The sequence below is a fragment of the Leptodactylus fuscus genome, chromosome 9 (assembly GCF_031893055.1).
Source record: "Leptodactylus fuscus isolate aLepFus1 chromosome 9, aLepFus1.hap2, whole genome shotgun sequence".
In the NCBI taxonomy this organism is placed as follows: domain Eukaryota; kingdom Metazoa; phylum Chordata; class Amphibia; order Anura; family Leptodactylidae; genus Leptodactylus; species Leptodactylus fuscus.
In genome coordinates this window covers 56,680,409-56,707,755 of record NC_134273.1, presented here as the reverse complement: position 1 = coordinate 56,707,755, position 27,347 = coordinate 56,680,409, and the positions used below count along the sequence as shown (strand labels likewise).

The following is a 27,347-nucleotide window of genomic DNA, read 5'->3' as shown; positions in this document are numbered from 1 at the left end:
TTTAATGAGGTGGGTAGCCAGGTTGTTCTTTGAGGGTGAAAATCCCATCTGTGGAACAGAGAGGCAGATTAAGAATGGCGTCAGAGTGAGTGGTTCAGAGGTGATAGATCTAATAACTCTTTGGACTTCTCTCCAGAAGAGTTGTATTAATGCACAGTGCCACCGTATACGGAGTAGAGAGCCTTTTGACTAACAGCAACTCCAGCAGTAAGAAGAAGATGATAAACTGTAGGCAAATAACCATTCAGTCTTGTACCATCTTTATAGCAGCTTGAGTGCATTTCTTTCAAGCGGACACAAGTTGAGAATCCCTGTGAATGCTTCAAAATTGAGGAGATCTCAGAGGCAGTAAAACGAGTCTGCAGTTCTTTTTTTCCATAAACCCAGGGGTTGCAGAAGGGGAGAGTAAATCCAATTGCATCCTACAGCTAGACAGCTTCCTGGAAAGTCTCGTTCACAAGAGTAGCACCTTCTCGAAATCAGTAAGGTCTCTGCGGTGAGCAGCGAGCAGAGATGTTGGGTAATGATTTTGCACTCCAGACATAGTGCAGGTAGTGAAGATAGGTGAAATCATGGTTAGGTTACAAACTCCTTGCAGATGGTTTTCTTCCCTTGGTGGGATTTGAACACTAGGACTCCAGCGCTACAAGGTTACAGGGCTAACCACTGAGCCACCGTGTTGCCCTGTTAAAATCCCCTCACATTTCTCCTGTAAGTGAGGGAGCAAATCCGCTGAGGTCACTGTTGATGTCACTGTAATTTGGCCACAGCGGCTACCTGGGGGCGTCATGACTTCAGGACACTTGATGCACCCCACATGACAACTGAAGTCCAATCACAAGTCTGAATGGTGATCTCCAGAATGCATGACTTCACATGGAGGCCTGAAGAGGATGTGAGATACCAGAGGAAGATGACCAGGATAGGTGAGGCAAGTGTATGCGGAGATCCTAGAGTATAGACCCCAAAACTAAGACTGACAATGTGTGGATGCCAAAAAGGGGGCAATATACAGTGTGAAGTCCAAAAAGAAAAGGGCAATATACTGTGTGGGGTCCTTAAAAGGGACAATATACTGAGGGGTCAGTAAAGGAGTAATATACTGTGGGGAACAGTGAAGGGGATAAAATACTATAAAGGGTGTTTTATACTGTTTGGCAAATAAAGGGATTTTTTTGATCTGTAAATGGAGGGGCATGGCCTACAATTTAAATCAGAAGAGATTGCTGGGTCAGATACTTATATAGAGAGGGTTGTCCTTCTATAGGTCGCCTCAGGCATCAGAGAGGCTACGTTAACCCCTGGTCACCAAGAGCATAGAATCATCTTTTTAGCTTTTCCTTTGTTGTATTAAAAATCCCCCGTCTACCTATAAAACCACCTTAGAAGTCAGTTATGCTGATTATCTGAGAGGAGTCACATTGACCTGTTTTCTGAGGAGATGCTCATAAAGAATAGTGCAAGTTTAGTTTAGCAGTCCTTTCCTCTCAAGAGTTCTTAACTTTGGTAAGAGAGCGATTTTCATCCCTCTTACATGTAATGTATGTAGAATTACTATATTTTACAGATTTTATATAACATCTTTCATAGCAATTTTTCACAAACCATAATGTGGAGAGCAGAAGAGCGTCTGAGAGGCATGTGCCTGCACTTTACAAGTACTCATGTATCTCAGATCACAGTTTACATCTTAATAATATATAGGGGAATACCACTATCGCTGTCAGGAAACTTTATTTATACCTTATCAATGAATTTTGCTAAATTGAGTTCATATAAAAAGTTCCAAAAGGTTGTTAAAGGGGTTGTCAGGGATAAAATGATATTTCTACACTGAGCTAAACACCCTCTCCCCGCCTAACTTCTAACTTACTTACTTTATAAAAAATGAATATTTACTGAGATCGCTGGGGCAGTCATGTAACTGCCCCAGGCACATTTTCAGAAACAAAACATCATCAATACTATCCCACACACACCCCCTATTATACTTACATGTCTTGCTGTACAGATCTTCTGGACATGAAACATCAGATCACTTCCTTCTGAGGGACCGGCTCCTCCTCTTCTTCACATCTACCAATCTTCCATGCCTGCGCAATAGAGCCGAAGTACTGGCATGCTCTATTGTGCAGGCAGATGTCAAGAAGAGAAGGGAACTGGTCCCACAGAATAAGGACCAGAGGATGAAAAGGAAGACTGCGCAACTCTGTAGGTCTTCAATAAAACACGTACTTTATTAAATTATTTCAAAACACACAACGCTTGGGACAGCGTTTTGGGGAAGACCCCTTTCTCAAGTGTATGAAAAATACACATGAATATACTTACAGGTTGTCACAAGACTGGCCTCCTGTATGGGCTCGAAAATGTGGCTGTACGTGAAAAGACTGCTTTTGGTTCTTTTACTGGTCCCACAGAAGGAACTGATCTCCCATGCCCAGAATATCCAGACAGTGAAGACAGTTAAGTTAAAATGCCCTGAAGGTCTATTATGACATAAAAAAAATAAGTGTTAAAAAAAAAAAACACAAACACATTTCCCTTTTTTGTTTCCCAAATATTGAAATTCTAATGGGCTGCTATGGGACATTATTCTGTCACTGAATCTTTGGTGTGAAAGGGGGCCCAAGCTTTCTGAATAGCCCATGGTGCTCTTAATCTGCTCCTGTTTGCATGTACTCTAAATGTATTTTACTCCTCTCTGCTCCACATTACCAGTTCACCACTAGTCTCCCTTCAACTCTGACATAGATAAGTCCTCTGTAACACACCTAATCTCATTGTCCCTCTCTAAGCATAGTCCTCTGTAACACACCTAATCTCATTGTCCCTCTGTAAGCATAGTCCTCTGTAACATACCTAATCTCATGGTCCCTCTCTAAGCATAGTCCTCTGTAACACACCTAATCTCATTGTCCCTCTCTAAGCATAGTCCTCTGTAACACACCTAATCTCATTGTCCCTCTGTAAGCATAGTCCTCTGTAACATACCTAATCTCATGGTCCCTCTGTAAGCATAGTCCTCTGTAAATTCACAGTCAAGTCTCCTTTTACCTTTGAAAACTATAAATATAGTAGTAATTGATATACCACCAACCCAACTAGCTCCACACCTAGTCATTGCTAGATTTATTTTACTATCCAAATATGTTACATACAATTACAACCCTGAGAAGCCGTTGCAACTTTGCTGTACATGACTGTGCTGATGCTTAGGCTCTGAGCCCTACCTGACCCAACATAGGTGTAATAGTATAGCTGTTTTTAAAAGACTTTCAATAATGAGGGTTGATCTGGATGACTCTAGTCTGCCCAAAGGACTGCTAGTTTTTACCCTTTAACCTGTGTGCAGGGGTTTGGATTTTGCTGGTGTGGGTTCCCAAGTTTCAGCACTGCTTAGCATTAGTTGTAGGACCACTGAAAAGACTGGAATAGCAACATGTGCAGAGAAGGACATTGTATCAGCTTGTAGAGACCTTTGTTCAGTAAAAAGAGGAACATTATGCTGAGAATAGGAATGAGGATCAGGCAGGGATAAGAGTGAGTAAATGGGTTCACAGCACTCAGCTCAGTAGGTGGAAATGCACATAAATACATTTTGTAACCAAATAGTGGTGTATTACGTAAGTAAATGTTATATCTCTAAAATCAATCATTTTTAATGCATGTAAATGGTAAATATTGATATTTTTATGATCTGTATGATAAATGTGCTATTGAAAGGTTAGACAATCCCTTTAAGAGAACTTTCAAAAAGAGAACCAAGAAAAGCAGGTAAAAAGTGTTGCAATGTGCTGTTCTAATGTTCCTTATTTGGTTTGTCTAAAACTTGGAAGGATAGCATACACTGTCTACCAATAAGTATATGGACGCCTGTGGTAGAATAGAAAAACAACATTTATTCATACAATAGTTGGTAGACCCCAGCAGATGCTTCCTTATGGATGGTATTGTTTGACACAATACTCCTGGATGCCTGGTGAAACTCCTGGTGTATGTGAGCCATCGGTTTGGTGCGGTTTCTATGGCCAGCACCTGTTGGTCTCTATCTCCAGTTTCGGGGGTCTGCCGACTCAGGGTACATTCCGACAATCACCATTCACCTTCCAATTCGTAATCACATAGGCCACTGTCAATTTTGGGTAATTCAGTTCGCTTGATATGTCCCTTAAGGATCAACCATTTCTGTGGTACCCCACAATTACCCCTTTCTCAAAATCGGACAACTCTGCACTTTGTGGCATCTCATATGTGACTAATGCCAATGCAATAATGCCAATGCTGTTTCCTATTTAACGACGGAAGGCATGACGTACATCACGACCGCAGATAATCTTCATTTGCATGGGTGTCCAAATACTTATTGGTAGACAGTATATATCAGTGTATTTCTAGTTACAGTCAGTAACATCCTAAAATTTAGGCTATATGCACACTTGTGTTTGGGGGCTCCATAGGTGGTTTGTACAGATTTTAGCCAACTCTCAGTTCGGTTCCATTCCTATTAAGAATAGCTGAGAGAACAGGACTCTCAAACACAAATCTGCATGCAGCCATATTCTCATTTAAGTTCCTGTCTCTGAACATGTCTGGAGTCAGTCTTGAGCCTTCAGCGATTGTTTGACCAATGACCTATAACGTTTCTCAGCAGGTCACAAGACAGGCCAATCATTTGTCACCATGTAGAAGAAGCTGTAAATAATTTATTCTTCATTCCAGTCCATGTTATTAACAGGAGAACTTAATGTTGAACTCCTGATAAATAAACTTCATCTTAGTGGCATTCTAATGAATATATTAGTATATTGCATATATTTTGTAATATAATGTCAGAATTGTTTCAGGAATTTCCTGATAATATTATGCAGGGTTGCAGAAATGTCATATTCTCCCCGCTTTTGCTAGCAGACCTGTCAACAGAATACAGTATATCACCAGCTGACAGTAGCTGCTACATTCAACTGTAGACTCCAAGCGTTATTTTAACAATGCCGTGAAGGAGGAATGCGCATTAAACTGATCAACCCCCCTTAATAATGTGATTTTCCCTGCCATACTATATGTTAATTTTTTTTAACTTTTCTGTTTTACCTTTTTTTCAGAAGGAGAGAGAACGTGGATCTAATCTGGCGTTCATGTTTCGCCTTCCATTTGCTGCTGGAAGAGTATTCAGTATTAGCATGTTAGATACATTGTTATATCAGGTACTTCATAGGGATGAAAGTGACTATTATAACATGCAGTTCTATAGTCTTATACCAGACAATGTATAGTATTAAGAAATTAGTGTTACTAATGCAACGCCAATCACAAGGATTATTGATGCGATTCTGCATACAGCATCATGTGCTCATGTGAAAGTAGCCGTCACTAGTCATCAGAAAGAAAAGCCGCTAATCTAACTCAAGGCTATAGGATCCTCAAGGAGCCCAATGTAATTGCTTACCGATACAAAGCTGGACTGGTGTTCTTAAACCCACCAGAGAAAATTATTATGTTTACTTCTAAGATACATTATACTTACCATTAGGGTTGAGACGATCTTGAGATTTCAGGATCGTTTTTAAAATTCGATTTCCGATCATTTTCCATCCGAACATGATTCCAATTCTGATCCTAATGCAAGTCAATGGGATTTTTTAATGAAAAAACTATCCTGTTCACTACACAGCATGGAGCCTTCAATTTTTGGACTCCATGCTGTGTAGTGATTAAAAAATCTGCTGGCTATTTAATTGCCCCCACTTACCTGCACAGAATCACTGGCGCCTCTCCCCATCACTCACGTCTCCCCTCCTAACCCACCCACACTCTCCTAAACCACTATAAGCCCCGCCTACTCCCAGCATCAGTAACACTAGCCTAGGGAGGCGGGGGCACGCACGGTGCTTTGCCAGCATGTGAAAAAGAGGAGAGGACAGAGAACAACGGCTCAGAGCTCTGGGGAGCGGCAGCGGCTTTGTGCAGGTAAGTGAGTTGAGCAATCGGGAACGGAATTCCCATCCCTATCTTTTTAGGTGGGATCGTGATCCGATCTTTTCCGATCCCGATCGCTGAACCCTACTTACCATTGTGCACTTATTATTAATACAGTCCTGTAGGATATTTGGGAATAAACTCTATTATCCCTATACAAGAATTACCCCATAACAATTTCAAGTAAAGTCTTCTTCTGGACTTTTTGTGCTTCATCATTGTCTTAGAAGGTTGGCCCATCAGAAAATTTACCATGGTGTTCTGATCCAAACTTGTATATAAGTTATATAAGGTGCCTTAGAAATCCATCATCAATCTGTCTTTTATTGTACTATATATTGGTACCGCAGGATTTGTTATGAAATGGTACAAATCTGATGAATGTTATCATCAGACAAAAATTAATGTGACACATAATATGTGGTCTGGTACATAGCATAGCCCAATTGAGTGTGCACAGCAGTGGCCTCAGCTATATAGCCACACAGCCTCCATGTATAGCTGTATGTACTCTGCTATATGACATGTATGTGAAAATATTCTTCATTAGAAATCAATTGCATTTAGTGCTACAGTGAAGACCTCATACACCTCAATACAAAATAGCAATAATACTCGCATACATTAGCCCTTCACTTTAGAAAAAAATGAACTTCTGCTCTTTGATTTATAATGTGATTTATTTTTATTTGCTTATTTTTTACCAGTTGATTTCAGTACATTATCTTGTTTTTATGAATGTAGATTACATTATAGCTTTTGGTAGCCTCAGGTAAACCATTGCATTATAGTGATTAAGCTTCACCATTGCACATTTGTAGCCCACGCAGTAACATTTGCTTTCCTTTCATAGTCATTTGTGAAAGATTATATGATCTCCATCACAAGACTGCTGCTGGGACTGGACACCACGCCGGGGTCTGGCTTTCTTTGTTCTGTGAGTTTCAAATTATATAGCTAAAAGGCTCTTACTGGATTATCTTTAGTAGACTAGAAAAAAAGAAACAACGGATTTGCTTTGTTAGAGACAGATCTACTCAGACTACTGTATCTCATATACTGAACTTGTTTTGAAGATATATTTTCCAATAAGCAGTGTTTCAGGGAAAATGTAAGAACATATAAGTTTATTTTAATAAATGATATATGATTCCGGGCGGCACTTTGGCTAAGCAAATAAATGTCATCCCTTAATTAACTGTCATGAAAAAAACTGAATAATTGCCATCTGTCTGATAATTATGGGTTTCTAGTCTTAGTTATACAGTATAATGCTCATTTACACAACTGAAGTCCACAAATAGACATATACCTATACTGTGCCATTGTTTCGCTAAAATTCAGCACCCAATGGTATTACCTATGGTGGCATGTATGTATCTCCTTATTTCATAAGAGCTTTATTGTCCTTCTAATATAACCTAATTTATTTGAATTTAATGGTGAGGTATTTCCCATCAAGATATAGAATCTCCTGCTCCCATTGATAATGGTCATGTATAGAGATGGATGAACCTCTCAAGATTCCTTTCAGGTGGCTCAGTTCCCAAGATTTGTTTCGAGCTGAACAAGTTTGGTATGAGCCATACCTTAGATTGGCTTTAAACATAGTGTTTAACACTCTCAGGGGTCCCAGGAACTTATATGTCTAATTCCTAGTTCTCTAAGGCAAACACTGCTGAAGTTATGTCGAAGTCTATAAAAAATGGATGGTAACTAGAGATGAGCGAACAGTGTTCTATCGAACACATGTTCGATCGGATATCAGGGTGTTCGCCATGTTCGAATCGAATCGAACACCACGTGGTAAAGTGCGCCAAAATTCGATTCCCCTCCCACCTTCCCTGGCGCCTTTTTTGCACCAATAACAGCGCAGGGGAGGTGGGACAGGAACTACGACACTGGGGGCATTGAAAAAAATTGGAAAAAGTCATTGGCTGCCGAAATCAGGTGACCTCCATTTTAGACGAATAGTGGATTTCAAATCCGGGTCATATGAGAATGTGAACTTTGTGACTATGAGACAGGGATAGCTGTACAGGCAGGGATAGCTAGGGATAACCTTTATTTAGGGGGGAATGTTATTAAAAATAACTTTTTGGGGCTCTATCGGGTGTGTAATTGTGATTTTTGTGAGATAAACTTTTTCCCATAGGGATGCATTGGCCAGCGCTGATTGGCCGAATTCCGTACTCTGGCCAATCAGTGCTGGCCAATGCATTCTATTAGCTTGATGAAGCAGAGTGTGCACAAGGGTTCAAGCGCACCCTCGGCTCTGATGTAGCAGAGCCGAGGCTGCACAAGGGTTCAAGCGCACCCTCGGCTCTGATGTAGGAGAGCCGAGGGTGCACTTGAACCCTTGTGCACCCTCAGCTCTGCTACATCAGAGCCGAGGGTGCGCTTGAACCCTTGTGCACACTCTGCTTCATCAAGCTAATAGAATGCATTGGCCAGCGCTGATTGGCCAATGTATTCTATTAGCCTGATGAAGTAGAGCTGAATGTGTGTGCTAAGCACACACATTCAGCTCTACTTCATCGGGCTAATAGAATGCATTGGCCAGCGCTGATTGGCCAGAGTACGGAACTCGACCAATCAGCGCTGGCTCTGCTGGAGGAGGCGGAGTCTAAGATCGCTCCACACCAGTCTCCATTCAGGTCCGACCTTAGACTCCGCCTCCTCCGGCAGAGCCAGCGCTGATTGGCCGAATTCCGTACTCTGGCCAATCAGCACTGGCTAATGCATTGTATTGGCTTGATGAAGCAGTGCTGAATGTGTGTGCTTAGCACACACATTCAGCTCTACTTCATCGGGCTAATAGAATGCATTGGCCAGCGCTGATTGGCCGAATTCCGTACTCTGGCCAATCAGCACTGGCTAATGCATTGTATTGGCTTGATGAAGCAGTGCTGAATGTGTGTGCTTAGCACACACATTCAGCTCTACTTCATCGGGCTAATAGAATGCATTGGCCAATCAGCGCTGGCCAATGCATTCTATTAGCGTGAACTGAGTTTGCACAGGGGTTCTAGTGCACCCTCGGCTCTGCTACATCAGATTGCTACATCTGATGTAGCAGTGCCGAGTGTGCATCAGATGTGTAGTTGAGCAAAACTGACTCAGCACTGCTAAGTCTGCATTCGCATAGGAATGCATTGGCCAGCCTTCGGCCAATCAGCGCTGGCTCTGCCGGAGGAGGCGGAGTCTAAGGTCGGACCTGAATGGAGACTGGTGTGGAGCTATCTTAGACTCCGCCTCCTCCAGCAGAGCCAGCGCTGATTGGTCGAGTTCCGTACTCTGGCCAATCAGCACTGGCTAATGCATTGTATTGGCTTGATGAAGCAGTGCTGAATGTGTGTGCTTAGCACACACATTCAGCTCTACTTCATCGGGCTAATAGAATGCATTGGCCAATCAGCGCTGGCCAATGCATTCTATTAGCGTGAACTGAGTTTGCACAGGGGTTCTAGTGCACCCTCGGCTCTGCTACATCAGATTGCTACATCTGATGTAGCAGTGCCGAGTGTGCATCAGATGTGTAGTTGAGCAAAACTGACTCAGCACTGCTAAGTCTGCATTCGCATAGGAATGCATTGGCCAGCCTTCGGCCAATCAGCGCTGGCTCTGCCGGAGGAGGCGGAGTCTAAGGTCGGACCTGAATGGAGACTGGTGTGGAGCTATCTTAGACTCCGCCTCCTCCAGCAGAGCCAGCGCTGATTGGTCGAGTTCCGTACTCTGGCCAATCAGCACTGGCCAATGCATTTCTATGGGGAAAAGTTAGCTTGCGAAAATCGCAAACTGACAGGGATTTCCATGAAATAAAGTGACTTTTATGCCCCCAGACATGCTTCCCCTGCTGTCCCAGTGTCATTCCAGGGTGTTGGTATCATTTCCTGGGGTGTCATAGTGGACTTGGTGACCCTCCAGACACGAATTTGGGTTTCCCCCTTAACGAGTTTATGTTCCCCATAGACTATAATGGGGTTCGAAACCCATTCGAACACTCGAACAGTGAGCGGCTGTTCGAATCGAATTTCGAACCTCGAACATTTTAGTGTTCGCTCATCTCTAATGGTAACCAGCAGATACAAACTCTGAGTTTAACTATACACTGCACTGCCACTCCCTTTTAGGGTCCATTCACACGGAGGAAAATGGTGAGGAACTTGGAGTGGAATTTTAGCACTGAAAAAAGCCTCTCATTGACTTCAATGGGTTCCTTTTTCTGCTAGCAGGGTGAAAACGTTGACTAAGATGTGGAAAGATACACTGACAAGCAAAAGGGTAACGATGTTTTGAACTTTTCAGGCTCCATATTTCAACATCCAACTTCGAACTTGAGATTACCATCATTTTATAGACAATCATCTTGACTATCTCATACATAAATTTGACTTGCAAATATTTAGGATATGACTAGTTATGAATATTCTTGTCATGTAACTGCATTGTTACTCTTTTGTTCTTAAAAATCTAAATTTTAATTGTTTTAAATTATTTTGTACATCCACCTTTGACTTTGAATTCTGCCTGAATTCTTCAGGGTATGCTCTTGATCAGGTTCAAGCGTGTCTCGATCAAAATCTGATCCCAGGTCTCTTCTGCACGCTTCCAATGTTGGTGTATACTGGTTCTCACTTAGTTCTTCCTCACAAGTGTTTGATTGGGTTGAGATCTCAGGGCCAATCGAGCTCCTCTACTTCATTGTCATTGAACCATTTTTTTGGGCTAATCTCTATCAAATGCTCAGGTCGTTATCCTTTCAACATTATGTAATCCTTTTCATATCCATAGCATTCAAATGTACAAAGTAACTCATCTTGTACAGTACTCACATATAGCTCAACATTGAGACCATCATTTATCCCAGGCAAATATGCAATGCCTTTGTCTGTGAAACAACCCTATATCATCAGGCTTTCTCTACCAAACTTAGCAATTAACAACTTCAATTTCTCTATCTGTTAGCCCCCAACCCATTTGCACCCATTAGACCCCAGTCTATTGATTTTCATCTCATTGCTCCAATTCACGTTTTCAATCTTCTACTGTCCACTTTTTGCAAATCAAGTGTAACATCTCTGCCTGTTCGGGTCACTGCGCCACCCTCTGCTCGCATGCTGCGGCGCAGGAGGCGTGTGCAGTTTGAGAATCTGCTTAAAGTTTTTAGTTGCACTGTGTGAACACGGCTCTAGTCCTTAATTGGATTTGCACCACACCCGTCTTCTGCCTAGGTTCCCTCTGTCCATTAAGTGGTTAATCTGGCCTTGTCCTGTGATTGACAGCTGCCTTTCTGTGAACTCCATGGGCGGGTTCTTCCTCCCTATTTAGCCTTGGATCCCATTCACACCAGTGCTTGTTATTGCCGTGCGCATACCTGCTCTTACTGTCCCTGTTTGCTTATACTATTATACTTGACCTTTGGCTTTTCTCATTGACTATTCTCTTGACTCTGATTTGGCACTGCATCACTCTCCTGTTACCGAACCTTGGCTAGCTGACCTCCCTTTGTTGTTGTTCGTCTTGTCTGCGTTTTGTGTTTCACATATTCAGGGAGGGACTGTCCTCGTGGTTGTCGCCTATTACCTAGGATAGGGCCTGGCAATAGGAAGGGAAAGCAGGGGGCTTCAGCTTAGGGCTCACTGTCTCTTGTGCCCCTCCCAGGGTTTAACAGTTCTGGGAATTGCTGTCTTAGCAATTCCCTTACATCAAGCCAATGCTTCTTATGTTAATACTGAAATTGAGGCTTCTTCCACTCTTCTCGGGCAATCATTATAGAATTGTGTAACATATATCACATGTAGCTTGGATGGACGAAATTCATTTCATATTCTTTTAACTGTCATGGCTTTCACACCATACAATTTCCTTGGCCGAGAGACCAATAATGATGATCTGGAAGGTGCTGTTTCTCTTTTCTTGGTAAATCTTCTTCATGGCTGATTTTCGATTTGAACTAGTGACCTTTCGCTTCAGAATCAACCTAATAACACTCTCAGCTCTTAAGGAATGTGAGAACAGGTTGTAGTTTGAAGTACATAAGCAGAAAAGGATTTCCACCACCAGAAGCAAAACAGTAACAATGCAGTTACGTGACAAGAATCTGCATAACTAATAATATGCTAAATAGTAGCAAGTCAAATTTATGCATGTGATAGCCAAGATGATTGTCTATAAAATGATGGTAGTGGATAGTGAAATATGGAGCCTGAAATTCAAAAGTTCAAAAAAAGTTACCCTTTTTCTGTGTATACAGTAAAGAGATTACATTGCTAATGCTGCAGTTGTCCCTGCTAACAAATTTTGAGAAGCCAGGGTAGGTGGATGAGCCCTGCATGGCGCTGGAACTGGACCTGCACAAAAATACTAATGGCCGGTTTCACCAACGTATGTTAATGTTAACAGGTTGTTAAATCAGAAGTTAACTAATGTGCAGTTGATTTGTAAACATGTCACGTGCCACTGCTTCTGCCAATCACAATGCTTGTTACAAAAACCTCATTCAGTTAACTAACTGGCTGTTAACCCCTTAGCGACCCTTGACGTAACTGTACGTCATGGGTCGCATGGGGATGTATGGAGCGAGCTCACACGCTGAGCTCGCTCCATACACGGCAGATGCCGGCTGTATAATACAGCCAGGACCTGCCACTAACAGCAGCGGTCGGTGCCCGAGCCGATCGCTGCTGTTAACCCTTTACACACTGCGGTCAAACGTGACTGCAGTGTGTAAACGGCACCGGCGGCATGGGCGCCGCCATGTTTCGCCGATCGCCGCCCTCCTGAACGTCACAAGAGGGCGGTGATCGGTTGCTATGACAGCCGGAAGCCTATTGAAGGCTTCCAGGCTTGTCTCTGCACTAGATCTATTAGACGATGCCAGAGGCATCGTCTAATAGAAGTGCTGCGATTTTCCTATTCACTGCAATACTGTAGTATTGCAGTGAATAGTATGAGCGATCAGACTCCCTAGGTTTCAAGGTACCTAAGGGGTCTGATCATAAATGTAACAGAAGAAAAAAAAAAGTTTTTAAAACTATTAAAAAAATAAAAAAAATATAAAAGTTCAAATCACCCCCCTTTCCCTAGATCAGCTATAAAAGTAATTAAAGAACATTAAACATAAACATATTAGGTATCCCTGCGCTCCAAAATGCCTGAACTATTAGAATATTAAAACATTTATCCCGTACTGCGAACGGCGTAGCGGCAAAAAAAATAAAAACAGCCAAAAAGCGTTTTTTTCAACACTTTGCCTCCTATAAAAAATTGAATAAAAAGTGATCAAACCATCGGATCTTTCCCCAAATGGTATCAATAGAAACGTCATCTTGTCCCGCATAAAAAGACACCACAACCAGCTCCATACATGGAAATATGAAAAAGTTACAGGTGTTAGAACATGATGACACAAATTTTTTTTTCTATTTTGCAAAGTTTATCATTTTTTTAAAAGTATCAAAAAATTTCAAATACTATATAAATTTGGTATCACCGCGTTTGTACTGACACGTAGAACACAGGTAACATGTCATTTGTACCAAACAGTGAATGCTGTAAAAATTAAACCCATAAGAAAATGGCGCAAATGCATTTTTTCTCCAATTGCGCCTCATTCTGAATTTTTTTCCAGCTTCCCAGTACATTGCACAGCATATTGAATGGTGCCATTACAAAGTACAATTTGTCCCGCAAACAATAAGCTATCATGTGACTCTGTGAACTGAAAAATGAAAAAGTTATGGCTCTTGAAATGTGAGGAGGGAAAAACGAAAATGCGAAACCAAAAAATGGCCTGGTCCTTAAGGGGTTAAGTACCTGTACACACTTTGGTGAAACTCCTAGCCGCTAACAGAAGTTAGTTAGTTTTAACTTCGGTTAGCTAACTGGAGATTTAACATGCGTTGGTGAAACCAGCCATAGATCTGGCACCTGGCCTTATTGTGTTTCTCGACAAATATGTCTACTGTATATATACTCTTCATGTACATATAGTGCTATAGTCACTGATGGATGAAGGAGAACATATAATGATCAGCTGTTTACATCAATTTGTGCTTGAACAGACTGTGGCCAATATTGTTCTTCTGGGAAACACAGTCAGGGGAGTTTCTGTGAATGGAAGCACAGAAACACAATCTATGTGAAAGATAGAGAAGTGAGAAAAGGCTGATAAAATGTCGTTTTGTTGAGCTAGCAGAGAGAAGCTTTTTGGATCTCAGGTATGGATGTCTGGATGAAGTGCCAGGTATTTTGCTCTATAATGGCATCATTTATTATTCTGTGCAATGTACCTGGAAGCTGAAAAAAAAAATCAGAATACGGTGGAACTGAAAAAACAAAATAAAACAAATGTAGGGTTGAGCCGATCTTGAGATTTCAGGATCGTTTTTAAAATCCGATTTTCGATCATTTTCCAGCTGAACCCGATTGCGATCGTGAAATTTGCTCAATCGCGATCAGAATCCAATCTTTCCCGATCGCTCAACCCTAATATTAGCTTTTCCCACAATGATTGGCCAGTAGCCAAGCATTGTGGGAAATAACGTCTGACCTTGATCCCACCGGAAAAGATCGCTTAACCTTACTCAAATGTTTTATTTTCTTTCTTTTCCATAATATATTTAGCTTTGATTTATGCTGCAATGCCCTGAAAAAAATTTCTTTGTGTAGCCATATTCTAACACAGGGGTAGGGAACCTTCGGCTCTCCAGCTGCTGTGAAACTACAACTCCCAGCATGCTCCATTCACTTCCATGGGAGTTCCAAGAACAACAGAGCAAGTATGCATGCTGGGAGTTGTAGTTTTGCAACAGCTGGAGAGCCGTACGTTCCCTACCCCTGTTCTAACACCTCTAACTTTTATGCATTCCGTCTTATTGAGTTGTGTAAGAGATTTTTGTTTTTAGGACAGGGTTAATTTTTCATTAGTAGCATTTTGGCAAATGTGACATTGGAATCACTTTTTTCAAAACAGAGAAAAATCAATCATCTTTATTTTTTTCCACTTGCTACAACATTCACCATACAAGATAAATATTTTTCTATTTTAATAGTCCAGGCATTTTTGGATGCTGTTATGCAAAATTTCTTGATGCATTCTAAGGAAGGGGGTGGGATTTGAATTTGTAAAATTTTCATTTTTAAAAAACTTTCTTTGGGTTTAGTACTTTTAGGTCACTTTTCACTTTTACTCAAGAGCGACTGTGTTTTTCTAAGAGAATTAGACATGAGATATATAAGTTCCTAGTATTCTAGACTATTCTAAGGGAACATTCACACGGAGTAACGCTGGCCGTAATTTGTGTTTATTTTTACTGGCGTAAAAATGCGAAGGTCGCGTTTACGCTGCGTTTACGTGGCATTTTTTTACTATGAGCGTATACACTGCGCTTTTTGCTCACGTAAACGCTCTGTTTACGCTGCGTTAAAAAACGCAGCGTAAACGGAGCGTTTACGTGAGCAAAAAACTCCGCGTATACGCTCATATCCCTCATTTTAAAACATGAAATTGCTGTGTCCGTAAGTTCCAAACAAGTCTGCATCCATAAAGGGTTAATTAACTTCCCAGGTTGAAGACTGACCGTGAATCTAAGAAACAGCACACATTTTATAGAATCAGTGGAGATTTACTTATTTATACTATTTAATAAAAATGAAAATGTTTATTTTGCAGATGAAAATTACAGAAGACGACCTATGGATCAGGACCTATGGAAGACTTTACCAGAAACTTTGTTCATCATCTGGAGACATTCCAATTGGAATCTACAGAACAGAGTGCCAAAAACTTACCACATCTGAGGTTGGTGTGACAAAATCCTCATATATGGACTATGCAATTGGCCTGATTTATGCCAAGGTTATGTTATATAGTAGTATATTCATACTAAGTCTTGACTTTGCACAATAATGGTGCACCTATGTTTTATTAAGAAGCTTAAGGATGTGAGAATACTGTCCCAAAGCCCTGCCAGAGATAATACGTAGTATATTATGCACTTCTTCAAACCCATAACAAATATGTGTTGGGACCCCTGAAGAGGGGTGCAGAAGACAAAGGCTTGTGAAATATGCTGACTCTAGGGATATTGGTGGAAGCCAACCAGCCTCAGTAGTTTGGGGTCCTTGTTCAGTTCTTTAGCCTGGACCTTTGCTTGCTGTACATTACAGGTTTTTCGTATTATATTACATTAAGTCATAGTTCTAATATATTTTCTCTGTGCAGCTAACTTTGCTAGACGTCTTGGATTCTGCTTACATAAGGCAATTGAGATGCAAATTCACAAACACAGTTAGAAACAGAAGCTATATATACACGCAATACATGTTTGTTCAGATTTGTCTATTTTACTTCATTCTTATAAAATGCATGTGTTATTGTCCGTTTCTCATCTTATCTAGTCCCTTTGTTATACTGAGCAGCTACTGTATCATTTATGTCTTTATTTTCTGTCACCTAAGAAATATAATGAACCTACTAGTGTGTAAGTGTTACTTTCTTTGTAGGGTTAGAACAACAACTCAAGATAACAATGTAGTGATATTAAGTATCAAAACTGGTGCCAAGGAGAGCTAGAGTGTTTTTCTAAGGCGACCAGATTCCGACTGTCATCTCGCAGAGACCTTATTGGAAATGAAGGCCTTATTGAAGGCTACAAGAGGCTGATTCACTTATTCTTTATGCCAGTACTTACTCTACATTTATTAACCTAAGGAATATTATAAACAGCAACCTTCTAACATGTTACTTCTAGGGTTGAGCGATCGGGATCGGAGAAGATCGGATTCCGATCGGCGATCGAGTAAATTTCACGATCGAGATCGGAATTCCGACCCAATCTTTTCCAGTGGGATCGAGATTGGAGGTTATCTCAAGATCGGCTCAACCCTAAAAGTGACTTTTCCCATAGAAAAGCATTGACTAGGGTTGAAGATCTGGATCGGAAAAGATCGGATTCCGATCGGCTATCGAGTAAATTTCACGATCGAGATCGGGATCGAGATCGGGATCGAGATCGGCTGGAAAATGATCGGAAATCGGATTTTAAAATCGATCTTGAAATCTCAAGATCGGCTCAACCCTAGTTACTTCCCTTTTTCATTGGAAATCTGGGGTTTTGGTTCCCTAGAACTTAGTAAGGGGCTGACTACAAATATCTTAATCTTTGATACTTTACACCCTATTTTTCAGTAGTTTTTCACACTTGAAAAAAAGCCAGAAAAATTCAAGTGTCCTAAGAAATGCCATAAGATAAATTCTCCAAATGTCTCATTTATAGACTTTAAAAAGGGTTTGAAGAGGAACTTTAAACCTATTAAAGGATGCTAAGAGCTGGAGTTGGTGGGGTGGTGAAAGGTCCTTTTTTCAGAAATTGGACTAAATAATATAAAATGAAAAACAACCATTTCTCACCTGTGAAATCTTGTCCTGTGTGACTCTTTACTGTGATGTATTGTATTTTCCTGGAGCGATGTCATTGCTTGTATCCAAGTGACTACTAAATCTAATCCCTGGCCTCAGAGGTCACCTGCTGTAGAATCAGGGTTGAGGCCAATGACTGACCTCACATCACATAGATGTACAGCATAGTATTGTTCCAGGAATCTAAACAAATACATGTGGGACTAGTAAAGACAAAAGCCATTGTGAAACCACCAACAAAAAGGACTCATAAAATACTAAATATTGCAAGTATGAATCCTGTTGTGATAAATCATGTTGTGATCCTGTGCATAGAATGGGAGCAAATACTGGCTAAACTTGTACTGTAAAATGAAATCACTACCACCAGTCCATAGGCTCAGATGGCGTACAAGGCATACAAAGTTGCAAATTCTTTGTGCAAATCATGTTTGTTTTGTGCAAAGAATTTTAACGTTTTCATTTATTTGCCAGATTTGCCTCTTTTCTGAAAATGGTGTGTGGCAAGGGAATGCAAGGTCATGCTGGATTTATCATCACCAGAAATCTATCTTTTCTTAATGCAGGAAATGTATGCCAGCCGTGTGCGGTTGCTCCAATCTTCATAACCCCGAAGACTCAGGGGTTATGAAGACTGCCATTAATATGAGTCTTTTTAAGGCCGGTGCCCCATGTGGTTTAACTCGCCGTGGTGGAAACGCTGCAGAAAAAAAAGTGGCGTTTTAAAGCCCCTGCAAAGTGAATCCCATCCACACTTTGCATGAAAATATGTGCAGCAGACATACTAGGATTTCCAAAACTGTTGTGGTTTTTGAAATCACATCACATCAATTATACCAATATAAACGCCGGCCGGTTTCCTAGTGGAAGCAGAAAGTCTGCAGAAGAAACCTCTGCTGTCTTTCTGTGAAAAGCTCTGTGGGAAAATCCGTAATGAGTTGCTGTCACGGTTTTTCCCAGAACTCTTTTTTTGCTGCCAGCTGCTACATGGGGCTTTAGCCTAAAGGACTTTGGCTATTATTGGTGATCCCAATAAAATGAATGGAGCAGAGGTAGACTCTGCAGAGGTAAAGAAAAACACCTCCATTCATGTGATTGTTGTGGATCCCAAAGATCAGACCCCCATCAGTATTCCACTTATCCGTAGCACTATGCAATAAGTATTATTATACAGAATAATTTTCCAGAACTCTGTATATGAATTAACTCAGCTCATCCTCTATAAAATGTTGCTGTTGGCTTGCACGTTTCGTGTCACTGGTTCTCTTTACTAACTTGGAAATGTAACTGTCTTACCATATCTATGTGAAATTATTTGACAATTTTTTCTTTGCAAACCCGTTACCTGTCTCTTTTCTTTTTAGGTCACAGTTTTTTCAGGTCACCTTGTGGCGTGCAGAGTCTTATGTACCATATATGCCCTACTAAGAAATCTGGGAAAAGAATATACAAATATTCCTCATTGCTGGAAAATGAGACTTTGCTGTGAAGCTGGTTACATATTGTATATTCTTATCCCAGAATCTTTAACAAGGTATGTATGGTCTACAAGATGGTGCACACTGCATGGTGGTTTGAAAGGGCAAGAGTCTCCTTAAGGAGGATTTGTACCCTTTTCAGTCCCATATCTTCGACCTCTTACTCAGCCAGCTAGCTTTCATTCAGTTTGGAATTCTGCCCTCCATAAAGTCATACTTGTGTCTCCGGTCCCTCTGCACTGTATGTCTATTTTCACATGTATGTACTCTGAATGATATCTATTGTGTCCTTGTTCTTGTCTTGCCTAATGTTTAAAATAGATCTCTATATCTGTTTTTCCCTCTTTCCCTATGTCAGTCTCGAGAAATGGCCTCTCAAGTAAGTTTTGTTTGTCTGTTTTTTTCCTGGGGTTTTATTGTATTGTCTAAATTAAGAATGTCTGTAACATTTGAGAAACTTGTCAGTGAGATGCCAATGGGCCCCCTCTTCTTTCTGCTGCCTGAGGCAAAGTGTAAAATACCACTTTTATCCCACCATAGTTTGTGGGAGAGGGGTTGTTAGAGGACATCCTTAGAGAGCTAGGAAAATATATAGGTTTTATGTTCACACATGTAGAAATCTGTTCAATAATATGTTATGTGATGTCTAAAAATTGTCTTTGCGTGTAGTATAGAACATGTTCAGTATATAACACCCTCACTAATACAGACAAATAAAACATAGTACATAGTGAAGGACAATTTTTTGTACTATACAGTAATATCCTATAAATTATATGTGTACATATGTCATGTGCACATTCAACAACGTAGTCATGTAATGTCCATTTACTTAAGTTATGTAAATTGGTAAGAATCATTACAGTGCTGACTGAACGACAATGAAATCTGAATTAATAGAATTAATAATAATTAATAGAAATCATATATTTATAGAAATTATAGAATTTTGGTCTTTTATAGTTAGCCCAGATTTTCGTTCATTACCAGATATCTTTGGAATCAATTGCATAGTGCTCATGGGTTGTCTGATAAAGGCAGCTAAATAAGTAAAAAAAAAATAAAAAAAAAGTAAAAAAGTTTAAGTGTAAATCATATACCTACAATAAAAAACAGTTAAATATACTAAACTTAAATATACAGATGTAGCATTTGTTAACGCAATGTTGGCACAATATTTTGTTCCAATAGGTCATTAAGAGTCCTGGAAAGAGCTGCCTGTCGATTCAAATGAATTAGCAGTCAATGCCTTTCTCAGCCCCATTCCTGCAGTCTACAATTAAAAAAAAAAAAAAAAAAAACATTTGCAGTGTGAAGCTGTATAAAATCCTAGAAGAGCCACCACTGCTACTAGCCACCGCTGTTACTAGCCACTGCAGCCACGTTATGATCTATCTTTCTGCTGTGACACTACGATATCATTGGTGACAGTTGCAAAAAACAAAAATCATAGTGGAGCCACCTTTGTTACTAGCCACTGTGGCCACATATCTTTCTACTGAGACACTATGATATCACAGTTTAGGGATATTAAATAACATTGGTGACAGTTAGAGATGAGTGAGTAGTACTCGATCGAGTAGGTATTCAATCGAATACTACAGTATTCGAAATACTCGTACTCGATCGAGTACTACTAGCTGTTCTGAATTCACTCTGCCAGGCATCGGGCCTGGGCAGAGCCGACTGCGCATGTCCGCTTGTAGTGCGGGCATGCGCAGTCGGCTCTGCCCAGGCCTGATGCCTAGCAGAGTGAATTCAAGGCCGGAAGAGGACATGGGGACGCTGCACAGGCAGAAGAATCCAGCCCGACCCTCACTCATGGACTTGGTAAGTAGAATTTGATCGAATGTTGCCTACCCCTGAAACGAGCATTTCCCCCCATAGACTATAATCGGGTTTGAAACCCGTTCGAACAGTCGAACAGTGTGCGGCTGTTCGAATCGGATTTCGAACCCCGAACATTTTAGTGTTCGCTCATCTCTAGTGACAGTAGTACAAAACAAAAATCATAGTGGAGCTGCCCCAGCTATTGCAGGCAGTGGCCCCGCTACAAATAGATGCTTTGGCCATTCAAATGCTGTTGAAACCAATAGCAGCCACTGATTCTTCTGTTATTAACCCATTTGCATTTAGAAACAATATAGGGGTTCTAGCACTAAATTCAGATGGACTAGTCACAAGACAGCCGCTGCCGCTATTGATTTGCATGGCAGCTACATCTTTTGTGTGATAGTGGGACCACTTCCAAGAACAGTGGCTGACTTATCTATGTACTGGGATACTTTGACTTCCTAGAATCCACTTCCAGGGCTACACAGTGATAACAAACACATTTACGGGGTCCTTCATTGTACAATGTCACATGGGCTCCTCAATAACTGTATTTTACAGCATACCTTATGTACAATACTGGGAATAGTTCATTTTGAATAATACAATTTTTTTGGCATACGCATGAAAAGAAATGAATAATTGTCCAAACCAAGCTGTATCACCTCAATTTAGTCATCAAAACACAATGGCGAACTTCATCTACACAATTGCCATCGATCCTGGCCAGTTATTACGTTTATGAGCCTTAAATAAAAGCTATGCCGTTATTGAGCTGAAAGCCAGTGTTTGTGTGTTGTGGCAGTCAAAGTGCACATAATTGTACTGTAAGTATACTGATATGTAAAGTACTCATGGTTACCTTAATGTGGCGTCCCATGACTCCATTAGCAAAAAAAGCCAGCCAACTGTTTTAATACACTTGTATATCTCCTTATTGAGTAACACATATTCTGTGGGAGATCAGGATTGCTATAGGAACCGAGGGAACCCACAGGGGAAAGAAGAGCTCCCAGAACAACGTTTATATACTGTATACTGTAAACTATACTCACCTGGCCGTACAAGAATAGGACTTGTCATTGTGCTCTAGAACAGTCTGCTGGGGGCAGTATAGATAAATACACCCACTGTCTGTTGGCATAGGCTGTAGGTATTTTGCTGTGCACTCCTGTTCCTCCCTGTTTAGCCTTTATATGAATTTACTGTTATTTGTATTTCTATATTTATTGCTTTTATATGTTGTCTGTGGCATTTACTTCACTGACTTCATTTGTAAAGTAACCCATTGAAGGCTAAGGCCGCACGTAACGAAACGCACAAATAAACACTGCAAAAAAAAATGCATCCGAAACGTTTCAAGTTTTTTTCTGCAGGGTTTTCCTCTGCGTACTTTCTTCCCCTTTATACAGAAAATGCCAACTTGTCCATAGAAATTATTGACATGCTGTGATATTCAAAAACGCTTGTGTAGATAGGATTAGCCAGAATCCCCTCCACTTTGCAGTTACTATTCACAATGTGGGGCGCTACCTAAGGTAGATTTTATAAAATTTAATGACCAGGTTAGGTTTTTCATCAAATCGAAGTGATTCACATTGTGGAGAATCAATGACAAATAACATTTTTCAAAAAGATTCCCATATCCCTCCATCTTTTACATGTCTCCTGTATGTAAATGGCACAAGCGGGGCAATACACATGTAGGAAATTTGCGTATAACCATGCAAGGCAAAGAGCATGATATAAGAATATCCTGTATTATTTATGGAACATATTATTATTAGAAGTATATGTAGGAAGTCATTCTGTGTTATACTGGATGCATTATGTAGAATAAAGAGAATGACAAATAGCTCATCCCCTATCTACTGAGGTGTTAGTTTGTGTCACAGATGTATGTCTGTGCTCTTTAAAAGGCCCCTACACGGCGCTGTTATTGGTTTGGGAAATATTTTCGACCTGATAGACTCCTTATAACTCTTATGTTGCATTCAGTATTATAGCTTTACTTCACTAGCCTTAACATAATTCATATTGCTATAATACTTGTTGTATTGTGTTATATTTGCATTCTAAAAATGGCATCAAAGACACATGATGGGCAAAACAAAGTATTCAGGCATTACTGCCGTTCAATATGAAGGACAAACGCCTCAACATGCTTCAAACCAATCCATTGAGAAATGTACATCATTGCCGTACCTAGAATCCAGTATTCAAACACATTAGCCAATCCATTACACACAGTTCTGTAGTAACACTGACCTTGTTCCATAGGCCTCTTCTCTCTCAGTTCTACAAGCAATAACACTGTATCCCAAAATACACATACAGTAATTGTTTCATTTACAGTGTCATCATAAAAGTGCAAGACACAGACTAACCTCATATTAGGCCATAAATACTTAAACAAAAGGGGGCTGACACCCAACCCCGGACCAAACATCTGTATGGAGCCCATCCCATTGATTTCAATGGAAATTGAGCTGCAGTGAAGGCGCCCGGCCACTAAACAATGGATGCCGCCAGAAGTTGATCCCATACGGATGATGGATGTCGGGCCACCTACTGATCAGATATTTCTGGCCTATCCTGAGGATATATGCACAGTGAACTGGTATGTGTGCCCCATGTGTAGTATGTCTTCTACCATCCATTGTTATATCCCCTCTTTATGTTTTGCAAACATAGATATACGCCTGTTCACTTTACGTCTTGGCCCTTTGCTTGGCATATACTTTGAGAAAGGCTTTCAGCTTGTATGCTAAGCATATCTGTAACTCCCCAGTCACCCAACATAGGCCAAAAGGAATATATCACAGTGGGATATATTGCAGACTTCCATTGAGGGTATATGTTGGGAGATTTTCCCAGTGTATATACCCAACAGAACTTAATAGAAATGTCCATTTTACAACTATTGTAGCTTACAAGTTTGATACCTTGCATGGTACAGTATGTTTTTGGACACTTGTGTTTCATCCACAGTTCCTATGCAGCTCATCTGCACATATCATTGTTTTCTTGATTGTAAATTTTATTTATATATAAGATATCTTTATTACTACATAAGCATGGTTATTGATCTGGAAATATACCGTTTTCAGCTGTCAGGAACATACAACATTTTCCCAAAGAAATTACAGTCTGTATATTTTGGTATCAAAGTCCCTATACAATATCAATTATATCAAGCAATTACTGTCAAGGGTGAAACAACAATAGAAAAGAATCAACACTAACAATTAGAATACTAACACCCTGGCTACAACTATACAACAACAAGAATACTAACACCGGTGATCTACAAGAAGAAAATTGTGGTATTAGGTTTTATTCAGTCTTTTTTCAGTATTCAGTATTGTTTTCTGAAAATCTGTGACATACAGATTGTAATATAATAGGAATTTGTACAAAAGTACATCTATACATCTACTGTATTATAGTTACTGAATGTCAAGGCAATTTTATGGACCACAAAACTATCGGTATAAAGGCTTTAATGCTACATGTTCTGATCTACAGCAATTATACGGCACAATATGGAATAACATTGGCTCAGTTTTATCTACATGGGTCAGCTGCTTAACATGACTCTTACAGCTTCTTAACAAAGGGGTTAAGTTATACTAATTTTATTCTAAAATATAACATTTTGTATATTTGGCTATACTTTCAATGTAAACTATTTTACACTCCTACACTTAGCATATTTCTAGCATTAAATCTGCAATTGTAAGTAGAATCTTGAAATACATCACATTCCTACATATAATAATTAGAGATGAGCGAACAGTGTTCTATCGAACTCATGTTCGATCGGATATTAGGCTGTTCGGCATGTTCGAATCGAATCGAACACCGCGTGGTAAAGTGCGCCATTACTCGATTCCCCTCCCACCTTCCCTGGCGCCTTTTTTGCTCCAATAACAGCGCTGGGTAGGTGGGACAGGAACTACGACACCGGTGACGTTGAAAAAAGTAGGCAAAACCCATTGGCTGCCGAAAACATGTGACCTCTAATTTAAAAGAACAGCGACGCCCAGCTTCGCGTCATTCTGAGCTTGCAATTCACCGAGGACGGAGGTTTCCGTCCAGCTAGCTAGGGCTTAGATTCTGGGTAGGCAGGGACAGGCTAGGATAGGAAGGAGAAGACAACCAACAGCTCTTGTAAGAGCTAAATTCCAGGGAGAAGCTTGTCAGTGTAACGTGGCACTGACGGGCTCAATCGCCGCAACCCAGCTTTCCCAGGATCCTGAATGGAATACACTGTCAGTGTATTCCCGTATACCCGATATATACCCCGATACCCGTTCCAACGGTGTGCCCCCCCACCTTCACCCCAGAAATACCCTGCAAGTCCCCTAGCAATAGAATTGGGGCTATATACACCCACAATTTTTACTACTGGTATACAGTGCCATTGTCTGACTGGGAATTCAAAGAATATATTGGGAATACAAATACCCTCATTTCTTGCTACTGCCATATAGTGCCAGTTTCTGACTGGTAATTCAAAGAATATATTGGGGTTACGTGCACCCACAATTTTTACTACTGGTATACAGTGCCATTGTCTGACTGGGAATTCAAAGAATATATTGGGAATACAAATACCCTCATTTCTTGCTACTGCCATATAGTGCCAGTGTCTGACTGGGAATTCAAAGAATATATTGGGGTTACGTGCACCCACAATTTTTACTACTGGTATACAGTGCCATTGTCTGACTGGGAATTCAAAGAATATATTGGGGTTATAAATACCCTCATTTCTTGCTACTGCCATATAGTGCCAGTTTCTGACTGGTAATTCAAAGAATATATTGGGGTTACGTGCACCCACAATTTTTACTACTGGTATACAGTGCCATTGTCTGACTGGGAATTCAAAGAGTATATTGGGAATACAAATACCCTCATTTCTTGCTACTGCCATATAGTGCCAGTGTCTGACTGGGAATTCAAAGAATATATTGGGGTTACGTGCACCCACAATTTTTACTACTGGTATACAGTGCCATTGTCTGACTGGGAATTCAAAGAGTATATTGGGAATACAAATACCCTCATTTCTTGCTACTGCCATATAGTGCCAGTTTCTGACTGGGAATTCAAAGAATATATTGGGGTTACGTGCACCCACAATTTTTACTACTGGTATACAGTGCCATTGTCTGACTGGGAATTCAAAGAGTATATTGGGAATACAAATACCCTCATTTCTTGCTACTGCCATATAGTGCCAGTTTCTGACTGGGAATTCAAAGAATATATTGGGGTTACGTGCACCCACAATTTTTACTACTGGTATACAGTGCCATTGTCTGACTGGGAATTCAAAGAGTATATTGGGAATACAAATACCCTCATTTCTTGCTACTGCCATATAGTGCCAGTTTCTGACTGGTAATTCAAAGAATATATTGGGGTTACGTGCACCCACAATTTTTACTACTGGTATACAGTGCCATTGTCTGACTGGGAATTCAAAGAATATATTGGGGTTATAAATACCCTCATTTCTTGCTACTGCCATATAGTGCCAGTTTCTGACTGGGAATTCAAAGAATATATTGGGGTTACGTGCACCCACAATTTTTACTACTGGTATACAGTGCCATTGTCTGACTGGGAATTCAAAGAGTATATTGGGAATACAAATACCCTCATTTCTTGCTACTGCCATATAGTGCCAGTTTCTGACTGGGAATTCAAAGAATATATTGGGGTTACGTGCACCCACAATTTTTACTACTGGTATACAGTGCCATTGTCTGACTGGGAATTCAAAGAGTATATTGGGAATACAAATACCCTCATTTCTTGCTACTGCCATATAGTGCCAGTGTCTGACTGGGAATTCAAAGAATATATTGGGGTTACGTGCACCCACAATTTTTACTACTGGTATACAGTGCCAATTTCTAACTAGGAATTCAAAATGCGCAAGGCTCCCGGAAAGGGACGTGGACGAGGCCGTGGGCGAGGTCGGGGGAATGGTTCTGGGGAGCAAGGTAGCAGTGAAGCCACAGGGCGTCCCGTGCCTACTCCTGTGGGGCAGCAAGCATTGCGCCACTCCACAGTGCCAGGGTTGCTTGCCACATTAACTAAACTGCAGGGTACAAACCTTAGTAGGCCCGAGAACCAGGAACAGGTCTTGCAATGGCTGTCAGAGAACGCTTACAGCACATTGTCCAGCAGCCAGTCAGACTCTGCCTCCTCTCCTCCTATTACCCAACAGTCTTGTCTTCCTTCCTCCCAAAATTCCGAAGCTTTACAGAACAATAACCCAAACTGTCCCTGCTCCCCAGAGCTGTTCTCCGCTCCTTTCATTGTCCCTCAACCTGCCTCTCCACGTCACGATTCCACGAACCTAACAGAGGAGCATCTGTATCCAGATGCTCAAACACTAGAGTCTCCTCCATCTCCGTTCGATTTGGTGGTGGATGACCAGCAACCCACCCTCATCGACGATGATGTGACGCAGTTGCCGTCAGGGCATCCAGTTGACCGGCGCATTGTGCGGGAGGAGGAGATGAGACAGGAGTTGGAAGAGGAAGTGGTGGATGATGAGGACACTGACCCGACCTGGACAGGGGGGATGTCAAGCGGGGAAAGTAGTGTGG

General features: G+C 40.8%; 1 protein-coding gene across 2 annotated transcripts in view; it reads left to right on the top strand.

Moving 5' to 3' along the window:
- Positions 1-27,347, top strand: part of KCNT2 (potassium sodium-activated channel subfamily T member 2) — a 574,767-nt gene that overhangs the window by 508,937 nt on the left and 38,483 nt on the right. The window contains exons 23-26 of one of the 2 annotated variants that reach the window (XM_075287703.1): positions 5,106-5,207; positions 6,833-6,916; positions 15,656-15,784; positions 19,241-19,261. In XM_075287703.1, coding sequence (XP_075143804.1) covers positions 5,106-5,207; positions 6,833-6,916; positions 15,656-15,784; positions 19,241-19,261 — 336 coding nt within the window. The remainder of the gene's footprint in view (positions 1-5,105; positions 5,208-6,832; positions 6,917-15,655; positions 15,785-19,240; positions 19,262-27,347) is intronic. The other variant, XM_075287704.1, reaches the window with a different exon arrangement.